Raw genomic sequence first — 19,682 nt, 5'->3', positions numbered from 1 at the left:
TTAAATTTACAACAACAAAACGCATGTATACCACGAAATACGAACAAATAATATCTATATACACACACACACACACACACACACATATATATATATATGTATACTTGTATACCAGAGGAGCGTATACTAGAGCGTAACTCCCATTTATCATGCCGAACAAAGAGCAAAACTGAAATACTTGATATATATAACATATATTGTATACCAGCAAGCGCAGCGTTTGCCACTGTTATACGCCCATATAACAGTTCAGATTTAACCTAACTTAATTGTCAGCAAGTATTACGAACTATAAACTGTTTATTACACTATTTATGGCAACAATTTCAACAAAAACAAAAACAAAAACACGTAAAACATGTATACGATGTAAATCAAATTTATAACAAACATTTTTTTTTTTGTTTCCAAAACTTGACGGAAGAAGAGTTCAAATACGTTTAATTAAAAAGAGGAAGAAAAAAAAAACTTCTCTTAGTATTCTATGGAAAAAGTATTGTAATATCGAATAAAGTAACAAATACGAAAACTATTTCAGCTAACTGTTAAAACAACAGATCGGTATATATATATATATATATATCTATATATACATCAATCTATATATGGAATACAATTATAATTATTTTAAAATGAAAACCAACAAGAACAATGCTATACTATAATTAAATAAACAACAACAACAAAAAAGTGAACTTGGCTTTAATTAAGTTGACTGCGGTTTGAACTGACAAGCGAGAGGTCGCTGGCTCAAATTAAATAATATTCAAAAGAGTTTAAATTGTTATAAACAACAAATTTGTTGTCTTTGTCTTTATTGTCTGAGAACTTTATTGCTGTCTTTGTAGCGGGAATACCCTTAGTATTTTTTTTTTTTAATTTAGCAGAAAGCGGTTTTTGTCTGTGCCGGCCAACGCCGGGCAATTTCTCTTATAAAATATATTCACTTGCCTCTCTCTTCAACATATTTGGTTTAAAATTTATTAAATTTGTTCTTCCATAAATTACACTAGTTGACTTAAGAAACAAAAAAAAAAAACAGCACAAAAAGATGGAAAAAACAGAAACACAAAAATAAAAAATAAATTTAAAAAAAAAGCGCTGCACTTCAGATCGAATACAAAAGATAAAAGATATATATATATATATATATGTACAAAGAAGATAAGCAACATTATTGTTAGATATATATATATATATGTGTGTGTAGTATATGGTACATGTATCAGAGGAAGTATCACATTGTACGATTTCTTGTAGCTTGAGCCTGAGGCGGCCGGGTGGGCGTGGGCCTAACGCCTGCCTGGACACTTGGTCCAGATTGTGACTGTGTTGTTGTTGTTGTTGTTGTTGGGATTGGTATTAGATTTGTTGGGTCTGTGGCTGGCCCGGCGCGCCGCGTCTCATTCGGTCTTGGCCTTGGCATCGTCGCTGGCATTGCAGGCGCTGCTGGCAATTGGATTGCCATTGCGATAATCGCTGCAGCTGTTGCTGCTGCTGGTCTCGCTGCGCCTGCGTTCGCTTGTCTCTGTGCTGGCATCTCCGTTGATCGCATCCGATATGGCGCTGGTGATGCTGCTGCCGCCGCCACCGACGCTTTGGTTCGAGGCACTCGGCACACAGGCGCAGCCATCGCAGACACGAACATCCGTCTGCCAGCCGCGCTCCGGCACCGGCATGCGCCGCTTGGAGCAGCTGCTGCAGACCGCCTGGCCGCAGCGCCGGCAATGATGCCGGCGGCAATCGCCAGCCGTTGCTGCGGATGCAGCTGCTCCTCCACCACCTCCTCCACCTCCTGCTCCTCCTCCAGCTGCACCATTCGATTTTGAGTGCTTGGCCAGGTGCTGCTGCTTGCTGCGGCCATCCGCCTGCTTGGCCAGCTCCAGCTCCTCGACGCGCCCGAATACAGACTTGCAGATGTAGCAGCTGGGCGATTCGGCATCGGGCACCCAGTACGCCGGCCGAGCGCTGTCCTTGATCATCTCTGGTTAGGGAGGGCATTGGTTTGGATTAGTTTGGCCGTTTTATTTTGGTTTGTATACCGTGTCTACGCTTACCCCTGGGATAGTCGATGGCCACGGCGGCAACGCTGCTGATGGTATTGTAAATGGTCTCGCCATATTTGCGCACCAGGATGTCGCCCTCGTCGTTGGTCGGCCTGGAGCCTGTGCATGCGATAGTCAGATTTGAATTGCAATAAGTAAATGCAGCTTGATCTTGAGTGTGCGCTGTGTGTAACAAACGAAGAAACTTTTACAGACAATCAGGCAGCGACAGCGAGAGAGAGAGAACGCACGAGGAAAGAGAGATAGAGAGAGAGAGAGCGAAGGCGGAGGAGAGCTGGAAAGAGACAGCGGGATTTGGTGCCACGCCACGTTCTAGTCAAAGGAAAGTCCCAGCTTAAGGCGTCCTTTAAATAACATTTTGATGTTAAACAGCTGTTAATAAACATCTCGCTGTTACTTAAAAGTCTATGTTAAATAACTGTTAGCAATTGTGTAGTCTATGCTTAACAGCTGTTAATAGATGTGTCCCCGTTAAGAATATATCTATGTTAAGCTGCTGTTAGTTGTACACTGTTATTCTTATGTAAATTCTATGCTTAACAGCTGTTTACAAAAAGTTTAGCTGTTAAGAATATATCCATATTAAGCTGCTGTTAGTTGTACACTGTACACTGTTGTAAATTCTATGCTTAACAGATGTGAATAAAGGGTTGCCATTAAGAATATATCTATGTTAAGCTGCTGTTAGTTGTACACTGTTATTCTTATGTAAATTCTATGCTTAACAGATGTGAATAAAAGGGTTGCCATTAAGAATATATCTATGTTAAGCTGCTGTTAGTTCTATATTGTTCTTCCATATCTAACAGCTGATAGGTGCTCTTAACTGTTGATGCTGCTCTTAACATTAGTTCGCTTAACAGCTGTTATATGCATAGTACAATCTTCTAGCTCAGTTGTACTTAAATGTTAAATGCTGCCATCCTGTATACAACATTTTTAACATTAAAGGCAGCTCGATAATATTCGACTTATTTCTTGATTGACTGATTGGTTCACGTAATAAAAATCTGACTCAAAAACGAGGCAGCTGAACATAATAATTTAAAGTTAGCACTCAAATGTTAACGTAACAGGAGCTCTATTGGAGCTATTGGGTGGGATCTATTGGATTATTTGTATTTGCATTAGTTTCTTAAGGAATTGTATCCGGACAAGGGAACGAATATTGTAAACAGAGCATAAAAGGCTCACTTTAACAGTTTGTTAACACCAAAGGGCTAACATACAAGCGCGCTGTTAAGCAACAGAGAGGGATAGATAGAGGCAGATAGCGAGTGCTCGCGAGCGCATGAGCTGATTCGTGTGCTTTTATTTGGCTCTTACCCGGCGTCGTGTCCGATTTGCGCTGCAGCTGCTGATGGCAATCGTTGCAGACGCGGACCGGCTGCAGCCAGCCGCGAGCCGGCACCGGGACCCGGTGCTGGCTGCACGTGTGGCAGAAGCCCTCGCCGCAGCCGCGACAATGATGCTTGGGCATGCCAGTCTTCTCGAAGTTGCGCTTGCAAGCGTGGCACAGCTGTAAGCAAACGGGAGAAAAGAAAGGTTCAATGAAAAGAATAAGTGAACGAGCCCGCCCAACTAGACGATACCCTGCAAGCTGAGCTGTGCGAGCTACCCAACACTAGGCTGAATTTAAGATGGAGATAGGTCTATAGAACCCTGCGAAATATAAATATCGCTAGAGAATAATATTCGCGCATCAGTCTTACAAATTTGATGTCTCTAGCTCTAATAATCTTCGAGATATGCTTCTAAAACAGAGGCTGTAAATCGATAGTTATCGATTTTGAGCAATTACGAGAATTGAGTCAATTTTCGAAATCGATATTTATCGATACAACGTGAAGATGTCGATCATATCTAAATCGATATTTATCGATACTCGGAAAATGGGTGAAAAAGTCGAAAAAATATAAATCGATATTTATATATACCACAAAAATGGGCTGAAATGTCGGAAATATAAATCGATACTTATCGATACTATGAAAACGGGTGTTGATATCGAAAAAAAAGGTCCTGAGATCAATCGGCGTATGGAGTACAAAAATGTTTTACAAATTGAAGTCTCTAGCTTTCGTAGTTTTCGACGGACAGACAGACGGACAGGGCTAGATGGATTCGACTCCAGAACATATATACTTTATGGGGTCGAAGATGCTTTCTGCTGCCTGCTCAAAGACCTGCTGCACATAATCTTGTACTGTCTCCCGCTCTTCTAGTGCCTGTTGCGGATTTAGTTCGAGAATACATAAGGTTTATACGAACGGGTCACATATGCGCACAGCTGCAATTTGAAGCTTTTCGAGCAGATTAACTAGCCCTGGCACTTAGCATAACTAACAATGATCTCCTGATTGGGACGCCAGTAGCTGGGCGCCACCTTGTCCGCCAGCATGCCGCTGATGGCCTTCGCCCACGGCGCCGAAATGTTGGTGAAGGCCTCGCTGATGCTGTTGACGCTGTCGAGCACCATTTGGGCCGAATGGACATTAGCGCGCAACGCGGCATTGCCGCCCTTCCACACGTGGACCACCTGCACGCTGTAAACAAAATGATTGATTGATTGATTGATTGATTGATTGGGTTCGACTCGGATTGACTTACTGCACGACAGATGCCTCGGGCGATTTGTTGCCATACCAATACTGGCGCGCCCGATAGATTTCGCCACAATAGGGACACTCGATGACATCGCCCTTCCACACGTACTTGGCCAGGCCGGACCAGGCGGTGTCCGTTTGGGATTGGGCGCGTATGCTGACGACAATCTCTTTGCCATTGTTATAGCACGCCTTGCACAGATACAGCTTGTTCTCGTACTGATGCTGATAGTTGCAGGGCTGCGTATTGAAATGGGATTCGCCGTCGCTGACGTGGCCCATGGAGCGCTGGCAGCGACGGCTGCAGGATTCGCAGTGGGCGCCGCAGGTGAAATACTGCTCGGGAAATGGATTTATCGCCTTCTCGATAATCTCGCCGGCGAATTTCTGATTCAACAGCTTCATTGCCTTGAACACAACCGATGGCTGGCGCGGCGAACGCACCGCCGTATTCTCAATCTCCAAGCGCAACGCGTCGCTAATCTTTTTGAAATTCGTTGACTTCTTTGCGTCCGTCTGGATGCCCACATAGCGCAGGGAGCTAAACGCGTTTGTCTCATAGTTCAGCAGGGCGAAGCTGTTGCGCAGCTTATCCTCGGCGCTCTCCTCAACGGCTGTAAAAGGGGGTTTAAAGTAGGTTTAAAGCAAGCTTAAAGCAGGTTTTAAATGGGTTTAAAGCAGGTTTGAAATGGGTTTAAAGCAGGTTTGAAATGGGTTCAAAGCAGGTTTAAAATGGGTTAAAAACAGATTTGAATAAATTTAAAGCACGTTTTAGGCAGGCTTAAAGCTAATTGAAAATAGATTTAAAGCTGTTTTTCAATAGGTTTAAAGCAAGTTTTAAAGAGGTTTTAAGTACGTTTTTAAGCAGGCTTGAAGTGGGTTGAAATTCGCCTTGAAGTAGGTTTTAAGCAAGTTTAAATTAGGTTTAAAAATGGCTTAAATATATTTAAAGTAGGTTTAAAGCAAGTTTAAAATGAGTTTAAATCAGGTTTGAATCAATTTAAAGCAGGTTTTAGGCAGATTTCAAGAATTTTCAAATAGTTTCAAAGCATGTTTAAAAAGGATTAAAATAAGTTTTCAAACAGGTTTGAAGTATGTTTAAAGAATCCTTAAAGTAGGTTTGAGACAAATTAAGTTCAAAGCAGGCTTAAATTGATTTAAAGTAGGTTTAAAACAGTTTTGAATAGGTTTAAGGCAGCTGTCAGATAGGTTTACATTTAAACCAGGTTTAAAGTCGGTTTGAAACATGTCTCAAATAGGTTCAAAGCAGCTTCTTAATAGGTTAAAAAGACTTAAAGCAGCTTTAAAATACGTTTTGAAAAGCCACAAGTTTAGGTAAGCCCCAGTACGTACAGCTTTCCAGCGGCTTTGTATAGTGCGTCTCGTGGAATATGATCACAGCTGGTCCCAGGGTGCTGCCGTTGCCCATGGCCTGCAGCGCCTGAGTGAAATGCAGGCAGAACGCTTTCGAAGCGGTGCCCAGAAACTCGTACATATCGCTATGCAAGCGCTCCGAGCGTGTTCGATAAACGACAATATCCGAAATGGCGAGTATCTATCGATAAGAAGAAAACCCAAATTGTGCAATCGATAGGCGTGTCGATTAATTTGCATTTACCTTGAGCAGCATACGCATGCGTTTACTGCTTTTGGCCGTGGTGCCCAGAAGTCCCTCGGTGTCCAGACAGAGAACACCCTGTTCCCGCTGCATGGCCGCATAGACGCCAATTGTGCAGGAGCTCTGCTCGGGCGATGTACGAAAGACGGGCTCACCGTCGAAAAATACTTGATTCATCGTATGCGATTTGCCATCGCCCGTATTGCCAAATATTGAGATCACTTTGATTTTGTCCAGTTCCTGGCATTTCAGTTTCTTGCAAAACAATTCGGGCGTTGCCATCTGCAGATTCTCATCGGCATCGAGAAAGAGAAAGGCCCGCGACGCCGTCCCATTGGCATTGTCAATCGAGTCGTGCTCATTGGTATCGATAAAAGGTATCGATTTGAATTCGGCATCGTTTATCACATCCGGTCGCAATACCTCGTCCTGTGTTCAGAGAGAGAGAGAGAGAGAGCAGAGAGAGAACGTATGAATTATGTTAACTTGCTGGGGGCTGTTAACATTTTGTCGCGCACCTCTGTTATGGAAACTAGAAAGGCCATCGTCAAAAGGAAATTTGCAGACGATCTTAGCCTATGCAGCAACAACAACAATTCCGTATGCAATTTACAGGTGCCGTTAGCCCAGCACCAACAGCAGCAGCAGCAGCAGCCGAGTTAAGCGCTGATTTTTATGACTCAGCGTCTGCGGGCAACGTTTGCTTTTGCTGCTGCTCAAAAAGTGACGACGCAATTTGTTATTAAAAAAAAATATAAACGTCAGGCATTTCTTTTGTTATTATTTGCGCGCGTGTGTGTGTTGTGTGGAGTAAAAACATATTTCTACGTTTACAGCGCGTTAACAGTTTGCATTCTGTCAATGTTAACAGGCTTCGCCTAGGTGTATTGACACTTTAACCCTAAGTGGACTACTATTCTTATTAATTTTGTCGATGTTGACATTACAAAATGTTTGCTGATCAAAAGGTTCGTGTATGGCTATTTTTCAATAGCAATAATTTTGTTGCTGACAAATAGACAAATAGAAATAGAGAAAATTCTTTAACATTTTTTGCTCTACGAACAAAAAGTGTGGTTGTGATATATTGCTTTTAGCCAATTGACGCCATTTGGTTAGGCATGAGATAATTATTTATTCTTTTTCTTATTTCATCAAGGAAATGAAATAATAAACAATAAATAAACAAAAAATTGTATTTGAAAGGAAATGGCAGAAATTCAACAAAAATATCAGAAGTAGCGATTGCAACATCTTTATATGTATATATTTATACATATGTATTTATTCTTGCATTGCTTTTGCAATAAAAACAATATTTTTTAAAAAGTACTTTGTGTACTCTGTTCACCTAAGGGCTAATTTGCAAATGCAGCATGTTAACAGTATGTTAACAGCTTTAATACTGTGAATGTAATTTATTAACGGCATTTGTTTACTACTTTGTCGCTCTGTTATTTTTTTTTTTTGTTCTTTTTTATGAACAATTTAATTTTGAAATAAAATAATATAGTTTTCTAGATTAAGCCGCGGTATTGTTGTTATGGCTGAGTCGCTTATCAAGAGCTTATCAGTGCCCACAAGCCAAAAAACAAAAACAAAACCAACCGCGACTGTTGCATACATGCACATGTACATACTTATATATTTTAAATATTATTTCGCCATACAGGAACTACGTGTGTGAAAGAAATGGCAAATGGAACAGAAGCAGCAACAAAGGCAAAAGCGTAGCTCGATTATGCCAGTGTTGTTATTGTTGTTGTAAAACTACGAGTTGTTTTCGAACACTTTGTTTATGTTGTCGTGTTGTTGTTTGGCATACGCGATTATCGTTGTTTTTGCCGTGCCCCTTTTCGTATGTAAAGTGCGACGCAGCTGTTTTGGGGCTGGGCTTACAGCCGTTAAATGCTATGCGCCAAAAGCCTTGCTATAATTTATACACATAGCTATGCGCATGTGTGTGTAGAACAGCTGCGGCTGTTTGCGTGTGTCGGTATTTATGTGCATGCATGTGTGTGTGTTTGTTTTTATCAACGTGCTATTCATGAGCAAAACTGAATTAACAATGCGCAATACTTTTGGCCCTAACAACAATAACGTTGAATGTCAACTGGAACATATGATTTTTGGTTATTGTTATTGCTGTTGTTGCTGCTTCTGTTGCAATAATTGACAAAGCCGTATTGATCTCTGTCTCTTACCTGAAAATAGTGCAAAGGTTGCATTATTGACGATTGATTTTTATTCGTCGTGTCCAGATTTATCATTATATGAATGCTGTGTTGATTTTGGTAGGGATTTTCGTTGCAGCTGCAACCTGCAGCCAAATATTACTAAATATGTGTGACTTGTGTTTGTATGCGTTTATTTGGCTAAGAGTGCGGTTAGCTGCCAATGGCGGTGCACTTGATTAGCTGCTTATCAATTCAACTAGCGTTGCCTATATAGATATAATGCATACACTCAGCGTTTATCCACTTTAGCTAATAATTTCACTATTTGCGCGCACACACAACAACAATCGACGAAAACGCGCACGCATTGTCAAAAAATAATAGCAATACTCTGTAATAGAGATGCGACAACGAACCGATCAATATATCGATAAAGAGTGTTGCCCTATCGCTTACAGATATGGCCGCATTTCGATATGAGGCGCAGCAGTTACTAACGATGATCTATCAAACATAAGATATTTAATTTGTTAAAATTAAAAAATAAGAAAAAAAACAGCAGTTGCAAGATTTTTAACAACACATGCTAAGTTATTGCTATTGACTTGTATTGATAGTTGTTGCTGTCAGCTGCAGTCGGTATCGTTATTTGAATTTAAGTATCGCCTAAAAGTATCGTTGTGCTTGGCGTACAGCAATAACATCGATGTATCGATATGCGTTGATATCAGCATCCCCAATGTGTGTGTGCGCCGCAAAAAACAAAACGCATATTGTACGGGCACGGTGCGGGCACACATAGCGAAGGCGAACCCCCGAGTATTTCTAAATTGGCTGTGCTATCCAACAACGACAAATCAGTGAATTAGTTTGCCAAATAAAAACAACACAACAATACCGTATTGGAAATGTCCTGAAAGTGCTGATCGGTTTTTTTTTGGTTTTGTGCTAGTGTGCGTTTCGTGTGTCTGTGTGTCGCCGTCTCGTGTATGGTGCTAAAATTTACACATACCCACCTACACACATACACACGCACATATCTACAATACATACATACTGACGTATACATTGTAAGTGTAGAAAATTTCTGCTGGTTTCTTTTGTTGCCTTGTTCATTTGCATTGCCCCGACTGAGTCTGCCTTGGGTGTGTGTGTGTGTGTGCGTGTCGCATCTTGTCCGTGTATCTGAAAAGGGGTTGCCATACCCCAAGAGGGTGGAGTCCGAAATTTGAGTACGTATAGTTGTTTTTTATGGTCAACCAATCATCAGCCGCACATATAAATTACTTAATTAAAACGGTAAAGGCATTTGCCGTTAAATAGCCGCAATTGCTAAGCAATTAGGACGCAAATGTTCAAAACATTTCGATTGTCGCCTGCCCTCATAAATCTAAAACTTCATTCGTTGTTTTCTCGCATGTTACACACATTTGTTTGGGGTGGGGTGGGGTGGTGATGTATGTGTGAGTGTGTGTCTGTGTGTATTGCGGGGGGGCTGCGCAGTGCTTGTTGTCAGACGGCAAAACGGAAACGAGAAATTTTCATTCAACGTTTTTCTTGGTTCCATTTGATTTTTATTGTGCCATTGCTCCTTGTACGTAAAAGCCTCTGTGTGTGTGTGTGTGTGTGTGTTTTTATTGACAGCGCAGAGTTGTGCTTTACCGTTCAATTGGAGTATTTTTTTTGGCTCATTTCTTTTTTTATGACTAATTTTAATTCATTTTCTTCAAAAAGAAATAAACGTTAAAGTGAAATTTTGTTCGGACATGAACAAATATTAATATACAGTAATCTGGGATTTAGTTCAATTGCTCCATTCGAACATTAACTAACACTGAATCATGCAGCACAGCTCTAATGCAGCATATACACACACACACATATACATGCATAGATGTAAGTGCGCGACAACGACGAGACAGCGGCGCGACGTCTGTTTGTCTGCGCTCTGTGCTTGCAATTCAAGTTGCATGCTTTTGCCGGCACACACACACACACACACACACGCATGACCATAAATGCGGCAGTCATGCAGATTGCACTTTGTTTATAACAAATTGCTTGCATATATTCACCCGCTTATTAACGCCACCCACACACATGCAACGTCGCTCTCACACACGCATGCACGGACAGAGTCAGTCACACACATACACATACGTACATGCGCTCTCACTAACTCATGCTTTCTCTCTCTCACTCTCTATTTGTGGCTTTGTCGCCTGCGTCTATTTTGCATTATTATTACAGCGCGACGCATCACCGGCACAACAACAACAATAACAGTATCAGCAAGAACAATTATTTTTGTGAGTTGGGCGCAGCGTGCCCTGTTGTTGCACAGCGCCAGAGCCAAAACAAAGCAACAACAATAGCTCATACGCACACACGCATACAAACAAACATCTGCACAGCTGCTTACGCACATAAATAAACAGCATACAGCGCATATATATACATACATACGCATTTGCATTATTCAACATAATAACAACTAACCAAAAAATACCAAAACACATACACACACACACACACACACACACACACACACCACAACAAATAACCAATCAATGGCAGATTTAATGCGTTTGGGTAATGTGGACGTTGTCATACAGAAAGATAAACTTGGCTCGCCAACGGGCGGCTCCGATGACGGCAACCTAGCGGCTTTGGGCGGTATAACGGGTCTCGGCGCCATGATGGCCGCTGGTGGCATTGATTTGGCCGATCTGGCACAGGAATTGGATCAGGACGAATTCGATGGGCCGCACATGTTAAATGGTGAGTAAATCAAAAAAAAAAAAGTTTAAACTCGTATTGATTATTTACACACAACAAAAACTTGTCGTGCATTGGCCCCTAATTGTAAACATATGGCAGCATATGATTTTGCCCTGCTTATGCACACATCCACACATCTATATATGTATATGTGCAGACATATCTATGTGCACACATTAGGTGAATCATCAGCTGTTGTGAACGCAGCCTTGCGACTGGCTGCCCAAGGTGCAATGCACGGTTATTGTGTCAGGCGCGACGCGCGTCGTGCGTCGTGCGCCATGCGTCATGCGTCACAAACTCAAGCGACAATACAACAAACTAAAGCTGGCCAATTACTGCGTCTGCGTAGCTGCTTGTGAGTCATGCGCGCGCGCTCTCTCTCCCTCTCTCTCTTCCGCATAAGCGCATGACATTAAGCTGCTGCGTGCGTGTGTGTGTATGCTTATCGCATTTAATTTTTGTTTGATAACCGATAAAGGCATCTGTTGACAATTGATCGCTGTCAACATTTCGTATGCAGTGCTGCCTAGTTGTTGGCAAAATGGCCGCTGCCTGCACTCAGTGCTGCCAATTTAAGCTAGAAAAACAGTAGCTAAAACACAAGCTAAATTAGCTTTCTGAGCGCTATTTCGGCTGACGAACTCTGAAAATAGCCAAAATTGGCTAGAAAATATCGAAGTTGGCAACAATGCATGCATAAATTCATATACATATATATATATGCATATACCTTTATTTATTTCCTTTTTATTGATTAGAAAAGTACTTGAGTACGTTTCTTGGGAATGTTGTTTATTTCTTAATTATTATTTATACTAGCAAATTTAAATATTTAATTATCGCCAACCTCGACTCTATTGACCTCCAATGCAACTCTGCACGTGTTATCGGTTTTGGCAAAATGCTTGCGACAATTTCGTATGTGCAATATATATTGCACTGCATAGGCTACACTGACTGAGTCATCGGGTTTGTGCCCGATGCGGTGCACATTTTTATCGATAATTATCGATTAGTTGAATTATCGCTGACTCTCAAGAAAATGTTTCAAGCCAAACAGAAATTACTTAATTAACATTTAATTCTCGCACTTTTGTATAAAAAGTAAGATTAAAGTCGAGTGATTATTATTTTTATCGATTTTTAGTGAAAGCTGCGTGTTATCGATAACTTCATATATACTTTTTATCACAGCAAGCCCTCCTAATCAGTTATATATGCATTCGTATCAGTTCAAGTTAGGGTGTATCATGTTTGGCGTGCCACGAAATGTTTTTTTCTCTTCTTGCGATCGGTTTCATTTTATTTTGCGTCTGATTTTCATATCTTTTTGTCACACTTTGCGCTTGCGACGCGTCGCGTGTTGTGTAATGTTGTTAATTTGGCACATTTTTCAACATTATTTGCTTGCAGGCGAACGTCCGGCGATAATTGCGCCACCGGAGAGCGAATGGTATCACGGCAGACTCGATCGCTATTCGGCGGAGGCGCGTCTTCGCGGCAGCGGCAAATTGGGCAGTTATCTGGGTGCGTATTTATCAAATTGCTATTACCATATATATGTATATATATATTATATTGTCCGGTTTCTTTTTCTATAAAGTGCGCGAAAGCGATCGCAAGCCCGGCTCGTATGTGCTCAGCTATTATGGACGCACTGGCATCAATCATTTCCGGTGAGTTTTGTCCCCATAAAAAAAAGTGTTGCCTCACTTTGCTAACCTCCTGTTCACACGCGTTCTTTTAGCATTACGGCCGTTTGCGGCGACTTTTACATTGGCGGACGTCAGTTCATTTCGTTAAGCGATCTGGTTGGCTATTACACATCGTGCAGCGATCTGCTGAAGCGTGAACGTCTGGTCATACCCGTCGCCCCGCCGGAGCCGGTCAATGATAAGAAGCGTGTGGTGGCCATTTTGCCGTATACGAAAATGCCGGAAACGGATGAGCTGAGCTTCCAGAAGGGCGACATATTCTTTGTGCATAACGACATGGGCGATGGCTGGCTTTGGGTGACGGCGCATCGCACCGGCGAGCAGGGCATGATATTCCGTGAACTAGTCGACGATCTGGATGTGTCCATTGATCCCAATACGGTGTTTCCCTGGTTCCATCCGAATTGCACCAAGAACGAGGCGGTCGATATGCTGGTTAAGGGTGAGTGCGCAACAGTTATTGGTTCGATAAATAAAGTTATCGATAAACACGGCATGTGAAAGTGTGAACCGGTTCACAACTGTGAACTGCTTTAATAGAGATTTTCCAATAAGTAGTTCCGCGTTTAATATACCATTTACCAACCGAGCTGTGGTTGGGCATAATCGATAACTTGTAAAGTGTGAATCAGTTCAAAAAAGGTGGCATTGTCTCAAAGGCCAGTATTTTGTATAGGTTCAGGAAAGCGTGAACCGGTTCAAAGTTAGCCCAGACTTTAGAGAAATGAATCAAGCCTGTCAACTGGTTGAAACTCATTTTACAGTGCATTTTTAGATCCATACTAATGAGTCATTGTAAATATGTATCGATTAATATCGATAGACAACAAATTTAATAGATTTTAATATAGAATCGATAGCTTCAATGAAATTTGAGCTGTGAACTGGTTCAAAGTTGATTAGAAGTCATTTTAAAGCTGTGCTCCTGGTTAAATGTATTTATTTATCGATAAATATCGATATGCATAACAAACTTAAGCTTCTTATCGATAACTTTTATTGAGTTATAGCTGTAAACTGATTCAAAATTGATTATAAGTCATTTTCAAGCTACTTTTAAAGCTGTGCTCATGTTCAATGTAACTATTTATCGATAAACATCGATATGTAGGCAACAATTTATCTTCTAATCGATAACTTTTGCGTTACGTTAGAACTGTTAAATGGTTCGAAGCTGGCTGCACGTCATTTTGCAGTTATTATTGAAGCTCCGCTCAGAAATCAATGTTAATACTCAACGATAAATATCGATTTGTATGGCGACATTTAATCGATAACTTTGGCTTACTTGTGTTCTGCCTTTTCAGCTGGTCCTGGCAGCTTTCTGGTGCGACCCAGCGACAATTCGCCCGGCGACTATTCGCTCTTTTTTCACATTAACAATCAGATTCAGCGATTTCGCATTGAGAAAAAGGGCGTACGCTATCTGATGGGCGGCCGGACATTCGAATGCCTCGACGCGGTGATCAATCGTTATCGAAAGGAGCAAATTGTCGAGGGCCATTCTTTGAACCATCCCGTGGTGAACGGCACACAGCCGGAGTTCAATCAGCAATATGTTGTGGAGAAGGCGGCCGAAAAGATTTATGCAACGCTGCGCGAATGCCGCGATCAGATTGGACTCAAGAAGATCAAGGGCATCAAGCATCACGGCCATCTGAACAAGAAGTCGGACAAGACAACCAAATGGAAGCAGCTGTACTTTGCGCTCATCAACGACGGCACCGAGACCCAGCTCTGCTTCTATGACAATCCCAAAAAAACTAAGCCCAAGGGCCTCATCGATTTGTCTTGCGCCTATCTGTATCAGTGCCATGATTCGCTCTGGGAGCGACCCTATTGCTTTCAAATCGTGGAACGAGCGCTGCCCTGCCTGGCCACAGTCACCTATCTGTGCGCGCCCAGCCAGGAGAGCTATGTGGAATGGATAAATGCACTGAAGGCGCAATGCGATTCCCAGCTGAGCCGTGCCCAGAAGAAGGTGTCGCGTCTGCGTGAGCTGCGTTGCCTCAATCTGCATGTGCTGGAGGCGCATCGATTGCCCTTCAAGCTGGTGCCGCATCCCTATTGCAGTATTTCGCTCAACCAGGTCAAGGTGGGCAAGACGCGTGTCAAGATTGCGCCCGAGCCCGTCTGGGAGGAGGAGTTTGTGCTCGAGTGAGTTGCCATACGATTGTTCCAATTGTTTCATATTTCCTAATACCATTCACAATTGCAGCGATGTGCCGCCGGATGTTGTATCCCTGACCATAACGGTTGTGTCGCGCGGCAAACGCGGCAAGGACTCAGAGGTGGCCGAGCTGACCATCGATTTGGCCAGCCTGAAGAACGGCCAGGAGACCGAGGACTGGTACAAGCTGACGGGCATGACACCGATGGGCGAATGGGGCTCGTTGCGTCTGCGCATGCGCTATCTGGACGATCTGATAATGCCCTGCGAGGAGTACAGCCCGCTGCAGCAGCTGCTGCTCGAGCCGGAGCTGTACGCGGTCAAGGCGCTCGCCGAGCTCTGTCACAACGATCGTGTGCCGCTGGCGACGGCGCTGTTGCGCGTCTTTCGGCACGAGAAACGCGAAACGGAATTGATACGCATCCTCTGCCAGGCGGAGGTGGCGCGCGAGAACGAAACGACGACACTGTTCCGCGGCGCCTCGCTGGCGACCACCCTAATGGATTTGTATATGCGCACCGAGTGCAGCGGCTTCCTGCAGTCGGCGGTCAGTGAGACCGTGCAGCGCATACTCGAAAGCAAACAGTCGGCGGAGCTGAATCCAACCAAAATGGATGTCAACGATGATGCGTGCACAAATGCTGAATTCCTGCTGCAGATACTCGATCTGGTCACCCAATCGATATTCACATCGCCGGACGCCTGTCCGCGCAACGTACGCTACATATGCAATTGCCTGCAGAAGGCTGTCGTGGCCAAATGGCCAACGGAACGCTTGGTGCGGACACGTGTCGTCTCTGGTTTTATATTCCTGCGTCTGCTCTGCCCGGCGCTGCTCAATCCACGCCAGTTTGGCCTGGTCAGCGAGACGCCGCCAACGGCGGCCACACGCTCTCTGATCATGGTGGCCAAATGCTTGCAGAATCTAGCGAATCTCATTGAATTTGGCGGCAAGGTACGGTTTTTTTTTTTCAAATTTATCAACAGTTAATCGATTTATCGACTTATCCGGCTTAACGCTTGCAGGAACAATATATGGAGGTGGTCAATCCGTTTATACTCAAGAACAAGGAGCGCATGATTGTCTTCTTGGATCAGCTGTCGCTGGTCAGCGATCCCAATCCGCCGCTGGGCATGTTTGTCGAACAGAATCCCAATCACAATGCACAGGATACGGGTGAGCATGACAAAGAGCAAAGTCGACTTTAAAGAAAAAAAAAACAACTCGACAACATGTTGCTTATGCTTGTTTTCTCTCCCTTAGGCCGTGAGTTAGCCACATTGCATCACATTTGTGTATCCTATTTGCCAGAGCTGCAGGAGCTATCGAATATCTTATCCATCAAGAAACTGGTCACCGTCACCGATATGCTGACCAAGCACAAATTGAAGTACCGCGAGATGATCAGCTAAGATGAACAAAGGACAGCAACAGCAACAGCCATCAGTCAGTTTATATATATATATATATATACATATATATATATATATAGTATATACATTTTTATATAGATATTTACAAACATATATAGTATATACACAGTTGAAAGCCCAAAAAGAATGGAAAATGAAAAAGAAAAACCATCAAATATACATAGTGCATAATTGTGAGAATAGTTCCAAGTAGTTTAGTCAAGCTTTTCTCGCGCCATTTTTTGGGTTGTACTTTATTATATTTAACTTGATATGTTCTCTTCCAAAATTTCAAATATTATTATTATATTATATACATATATATACGATATAGCAGACATATATATATGTACATCTCTCTCTCTCTCTCTATATATATATATAGAAATTAGCGTATATGGAGTATGTCGTTTTTTTATTTTTATACAAACGAAAGCAGCTAAAACAAAATACTTTAGTAATTAGCCAGGTCAAAATGTGTTCAACCATGGGATAAACCCTAAAAGAAAGCAACAAAAAGAAGAAGAAAAAAAACGAACAACAAAAGTATTTATACATTTTTTTTCGGAAATATGTCTTCGGAAGTAAACAAAACAAAAGACATCAAGAAAAACAGAAAAACACGCGTGGCCATTAAATAAAACCTAAACTTAAAGAAAACTCCAAATAATAATGCAATATTATATATATATATATATAAAAAAAAAAAAAGAATACTTTTCGTCTTACAACATTAATTTTAGCTTATACGAATCCATATGAAAAAAATGATATCTTATTAAAGAAGTCGAATATTTTAAACGCACGCATACATGCACACAAAAACAAGTAAATTATGCTATATTATCCAACTATTAACGTATCTCGATTATGTATTATTATTATTATGTATATTATATACGACGTTTTACGCTAGGCAAGCGCATTTTCAACTTACCTTCATATATATATATATATATATAATAACTTTTATTTGTTCGTATTTGTTTTTTTTTTTTTTAAATTTTTACCTTGTATGCAGGCACAATTGATTTGTTTTCGATTCTATATATACAACGTCTCTGTTCTTCTCGTATTTTCTCTATCTCTTTCTCTAATAACAATTGCAATTCGTATGTATGTGACAAAATGAGCAAAGATTTAAACGAAACATAGTTGAACTTTTGAGCAAATGTTTAAGTTCATATTGTAATTTGTAACGCATCAAAATGAAGAAACAAAAACAAAATAGTTATCTATATGTATATATATATATATAGATATATATATATATAGATATATATATATATATACATGTATAGTATGTATACAGCATCTGCATCCTAGTCAAAAGAAAAGCAAAACAAAACAAAAATAAAGAAAACTTACGAAAAATAATAAAACCAACAAAACATTTTGTTATTATTAATGGGCTGCTCTGCTAAGAAATTGCCTTGTTTAGCAAAGCGCGCGAATTCAAATTTCAAATCAATTCTTAAATATCGATACATTTAGTTGGCGCCAAATATCGATAACAATAGTACGGCTTGCTCTTACCTCAATTATTATGCATTCAAATTGGGTGTGGATACACTGATGCGGTCATGTGATAAGAAGACAAGCAATTGCTATGCAAAGTTATTTCCATGTGCACAAAAACGTTATAAAAGCTAAAAAAAATAAAAAACCAAGCATTAAAAATCGAAGAAAAGTAAATGCATAAGAAATGTAACTTACACTATGTAAGGCAAATAAAACGCGCGCTGCAAAACAGTGTGTACACATCACAGCTGGTGCGCAACTGTTGCGGAACAGCTTGGCAGCGCTCTAACATTACACTTGCTTTATTTACGTGATAAGTTAATTGAAGCTAAAGCCCGATCACTGAAGCATCATGGCACTAATACCGCCGGTGACACGCCTAACCGCCTCCATAATACGGATACTCGGCTGCAATCCCGGCCCAATGACACTGCAGGGCACAAACACATATCTGCTGGGCAACGGTAAAAAGTGAGCGTATCCAAAGTTCAAATTGCTATTTGGGATTTACGTAAAATTTGCACGCAACAGGCGCATACTTATAGACACGGGCGATGAGAATGTGCCGCAGTATATTGAGCATCTGAACGGTGTGCTGCGCCAGGAGCAGGCCTCCATATCCACCATCATACTGACCCACTGGCATCACGATCATGTGGGCGGGGTCAAGGACATTGTCGGCACCCAGCTGGCCGACAAGGGTGCGTACGGTCCAGCTTGAATATAAACCGAAAGTTTAGCTTCTTGTGTTGTGTGTCATTAAAGTACGACTCAATCCAGATTGTCAGGTGTTCAAGTTCCGGCGCAGCGATGCCAGCGATGTCTGCCCGGAGATACCCAGCCCCATATCGGTGCAGCGACTGGAGGATAGCCAGGAGTTTGCCGTTGATGGCGCCAAGGTGCGCATTGTTCATACGCCCGGACATACCACAGATCATGTTGTCCTTACCACGGACGATGGCACACTCTTTAGCGGCGATTGCATACTGGGTGAGTCTTGGCTGGCTCCGTGACGGGAGACACACGCTCGACTTAATCGCAGTCACGTTCTTTTAGGCGAGGGCACCGCCGTCTTTGAGGATCTGTTTGACTATATGCGCAGCCTGGATAAAATACTGAAGATACGGCCGGAGCGCATCTATCCCGGGCATGGCAATGTCATCGATGAGCCCGTGGGCAAGATTGAGTATTATATAAATCATCGCAATCAGCGGGAACAGCAGATACTGCAGTTCTTTAGCCAGCGTCCCGGCCAGCGCCTGCAGCCCATGGATGTGGTCAAGGTGGTGTACAAGGAGACGCCCGAGCAGCTGTGGCCCGCGGCCGCCTACAATGTTGAGCACCATCTGAGCAAGCTCACAAAGGAGCACAAGCTGCGCTCTAGCGAGCAGAACGAGGAGAAGTTCTACGAGTATCAGCCTAACAGTGCGCTCTGAGAGATGCGCCCAACATCTGTTAACATAATTATGTAAATGTTTTTTTTGATGCATGTTAAATAGATTTTGCAGCTTTATAACTGAAATGTCTTTACACTTTATGCAGTATCTATCTACTTAACAGTCGGGCTGTTAAAGTATAAGGGCAGCTTTAACAGTTGCTCTTTTTAACATAA

The 19,682-nt window shown here is 42.0% G+C and overlaps 3 protein-coding genes across 10 annotated transcripts; 2 read left to right on the top strand and 1 right to left on the bottom strand.

The window, feature by feature from the left end:
* Positions 1-775: 775 nt before the first annotated feature.
* On the bottom strand, positions 776-8,834 carry LOC115767754 (zinc finger FYVE domain-containing protein 1-like). 4 transcript variants are annotated; one of them, XM_030712070.1, is made up of 8 exons: positions 8,495-8,834; positions 6,291-6,719; positions 6,026-6,227; positions 4,677-5,286; positions 4,414-4,612; positions 3,393-3,585; positions 2,058-2,250; positions 776-1,984 (listed from the first exon to the last, which is right to left on the bottom strand). In XM_030712070.1, exons 1-8 carry the CDS (start codon positions 8,558-8,560, stop codon positions 1,363-1,365), a joined length of 2,514 nt encoding a protein of 837 aa, XP_030567930.1. In that variant the 5' UTR covers positions 8,561-8,834; the 3' UTR covers positions 776-1,362. The 4 variants fall into 4 exon arrangements, with proteins under 4 accessions (XP_030567930.1, XP_030567932.1, XP_030567933.1 ...); XM_030712072.1 differs by having other exon boundaries at positions 2,058-2,228; XM_030712073.1 differs by having other exon boundaries at positions 2,058-2,165.
* Positions 8,835-9,209: 375 nt separating this feature from the next.
* LOC115767771 (ras GTPase-activating protein 1) lies at positions 9,210-16,859 on the top strand. 3 transcript variants are annotated; one of them, XM_030712094.1, is made up of 9 exons: positions 9,210-9,537; positions 11,083-11,248; positions 12,665-12,778; positions 12,855-12,927; positions 12,999-13,408; positions 14,274-15,123; positions 15,185-16,091; positions 16,163-16,313; positions 16,401-16,858. In XM_030712094.1, exons 1-9 carry the CDS (start codon positions 9,457-9,459, stop codon positions 16,547-16,549), a joined length of 2,901 nt encoding a protein of 966 aa, XP_030567954.1. In that variant the 5' UTR covers positions 9,210-9,456; the 3' UTR covers positions 16,550-16,858. The 3 variants fall into 3 exon arrangements, with proteins under 3 accessions (XP_030567954.1, XP_030567956.1, XP_030567955.1); XM_030712096.1 differs by lacking the exon at positions 9,210-9,537 and adding an exon at positions 9,912-10,363 and having other exon boundaries at positions 16,401-16,859; XM_030712095.1 differs by lacking the exon at positions 9,210-9,537 and having other exon boundaries at positions 10,418-11,248; positions 16,401-16,859.
* A 1,393-nt stretch (positions 16,860-18,252) lies between these two features.
* Positions 18,253-19,576, top strand: LOC115767747 (beta-lactamase-like protein 2 homolog). 3 transcript variants are annotated; one of them, XM_030712062.1, is made up of 4 exons: positions 18,253-18,541; positions 18,602-18,771; positions 18,836-19,060; positions 19,113-19,186. In XM_030712062.1, the coding sequence occupies exons 1-4, from the start codon at positions 18,423-18,425 to the stop codon at positions 19,124-19,126; spliced, it is 528 nt and encodes a 175-aa protein (XP_030567922.1). In that variant the 5' UTR covers positions 18,253-18,422; the 3' UTR covers positions 19,127-19,186. The 3 variants fall into 3 exon arrangements, with proteins under 3 accessions (XP_030567922.1, XP_030567920.1, XP_030567921.1); XM_030712060.1 differs by having other exon boundaries at positions 18,267-18,541; positions 19,127-19,576; XM_030712061.1 differs by having other exon boundaries at positions 18,268-18,541; positions 18,851-19,060; positions 19,127-19,576.
* The last annotated feature ends 106 nt before the right edge of the window (positions 19,577-19,682 follow it).

Source organism: Drosophila novamexicana, unplaced genomic scaffold, assembly GCF_003285875.2.
Source record: "Drosophila novamexicana strain 15010-1031.04,08,12 unplaced genomic scaffold, DnovRS2.1 tig00001453-arrow-arrow-pilon, whole genome shotgun sequence".
NCBI lineage: Eukaryota > Metazoa > Arthropoda > Insecta > Diptera > Drosophilidae > Drosophila > Drosophila novamexicana.
Note: the sequence above shows the minus strand (reverse complement) of the source record. Positions and strands in the feature narration are given on the sequence as shown.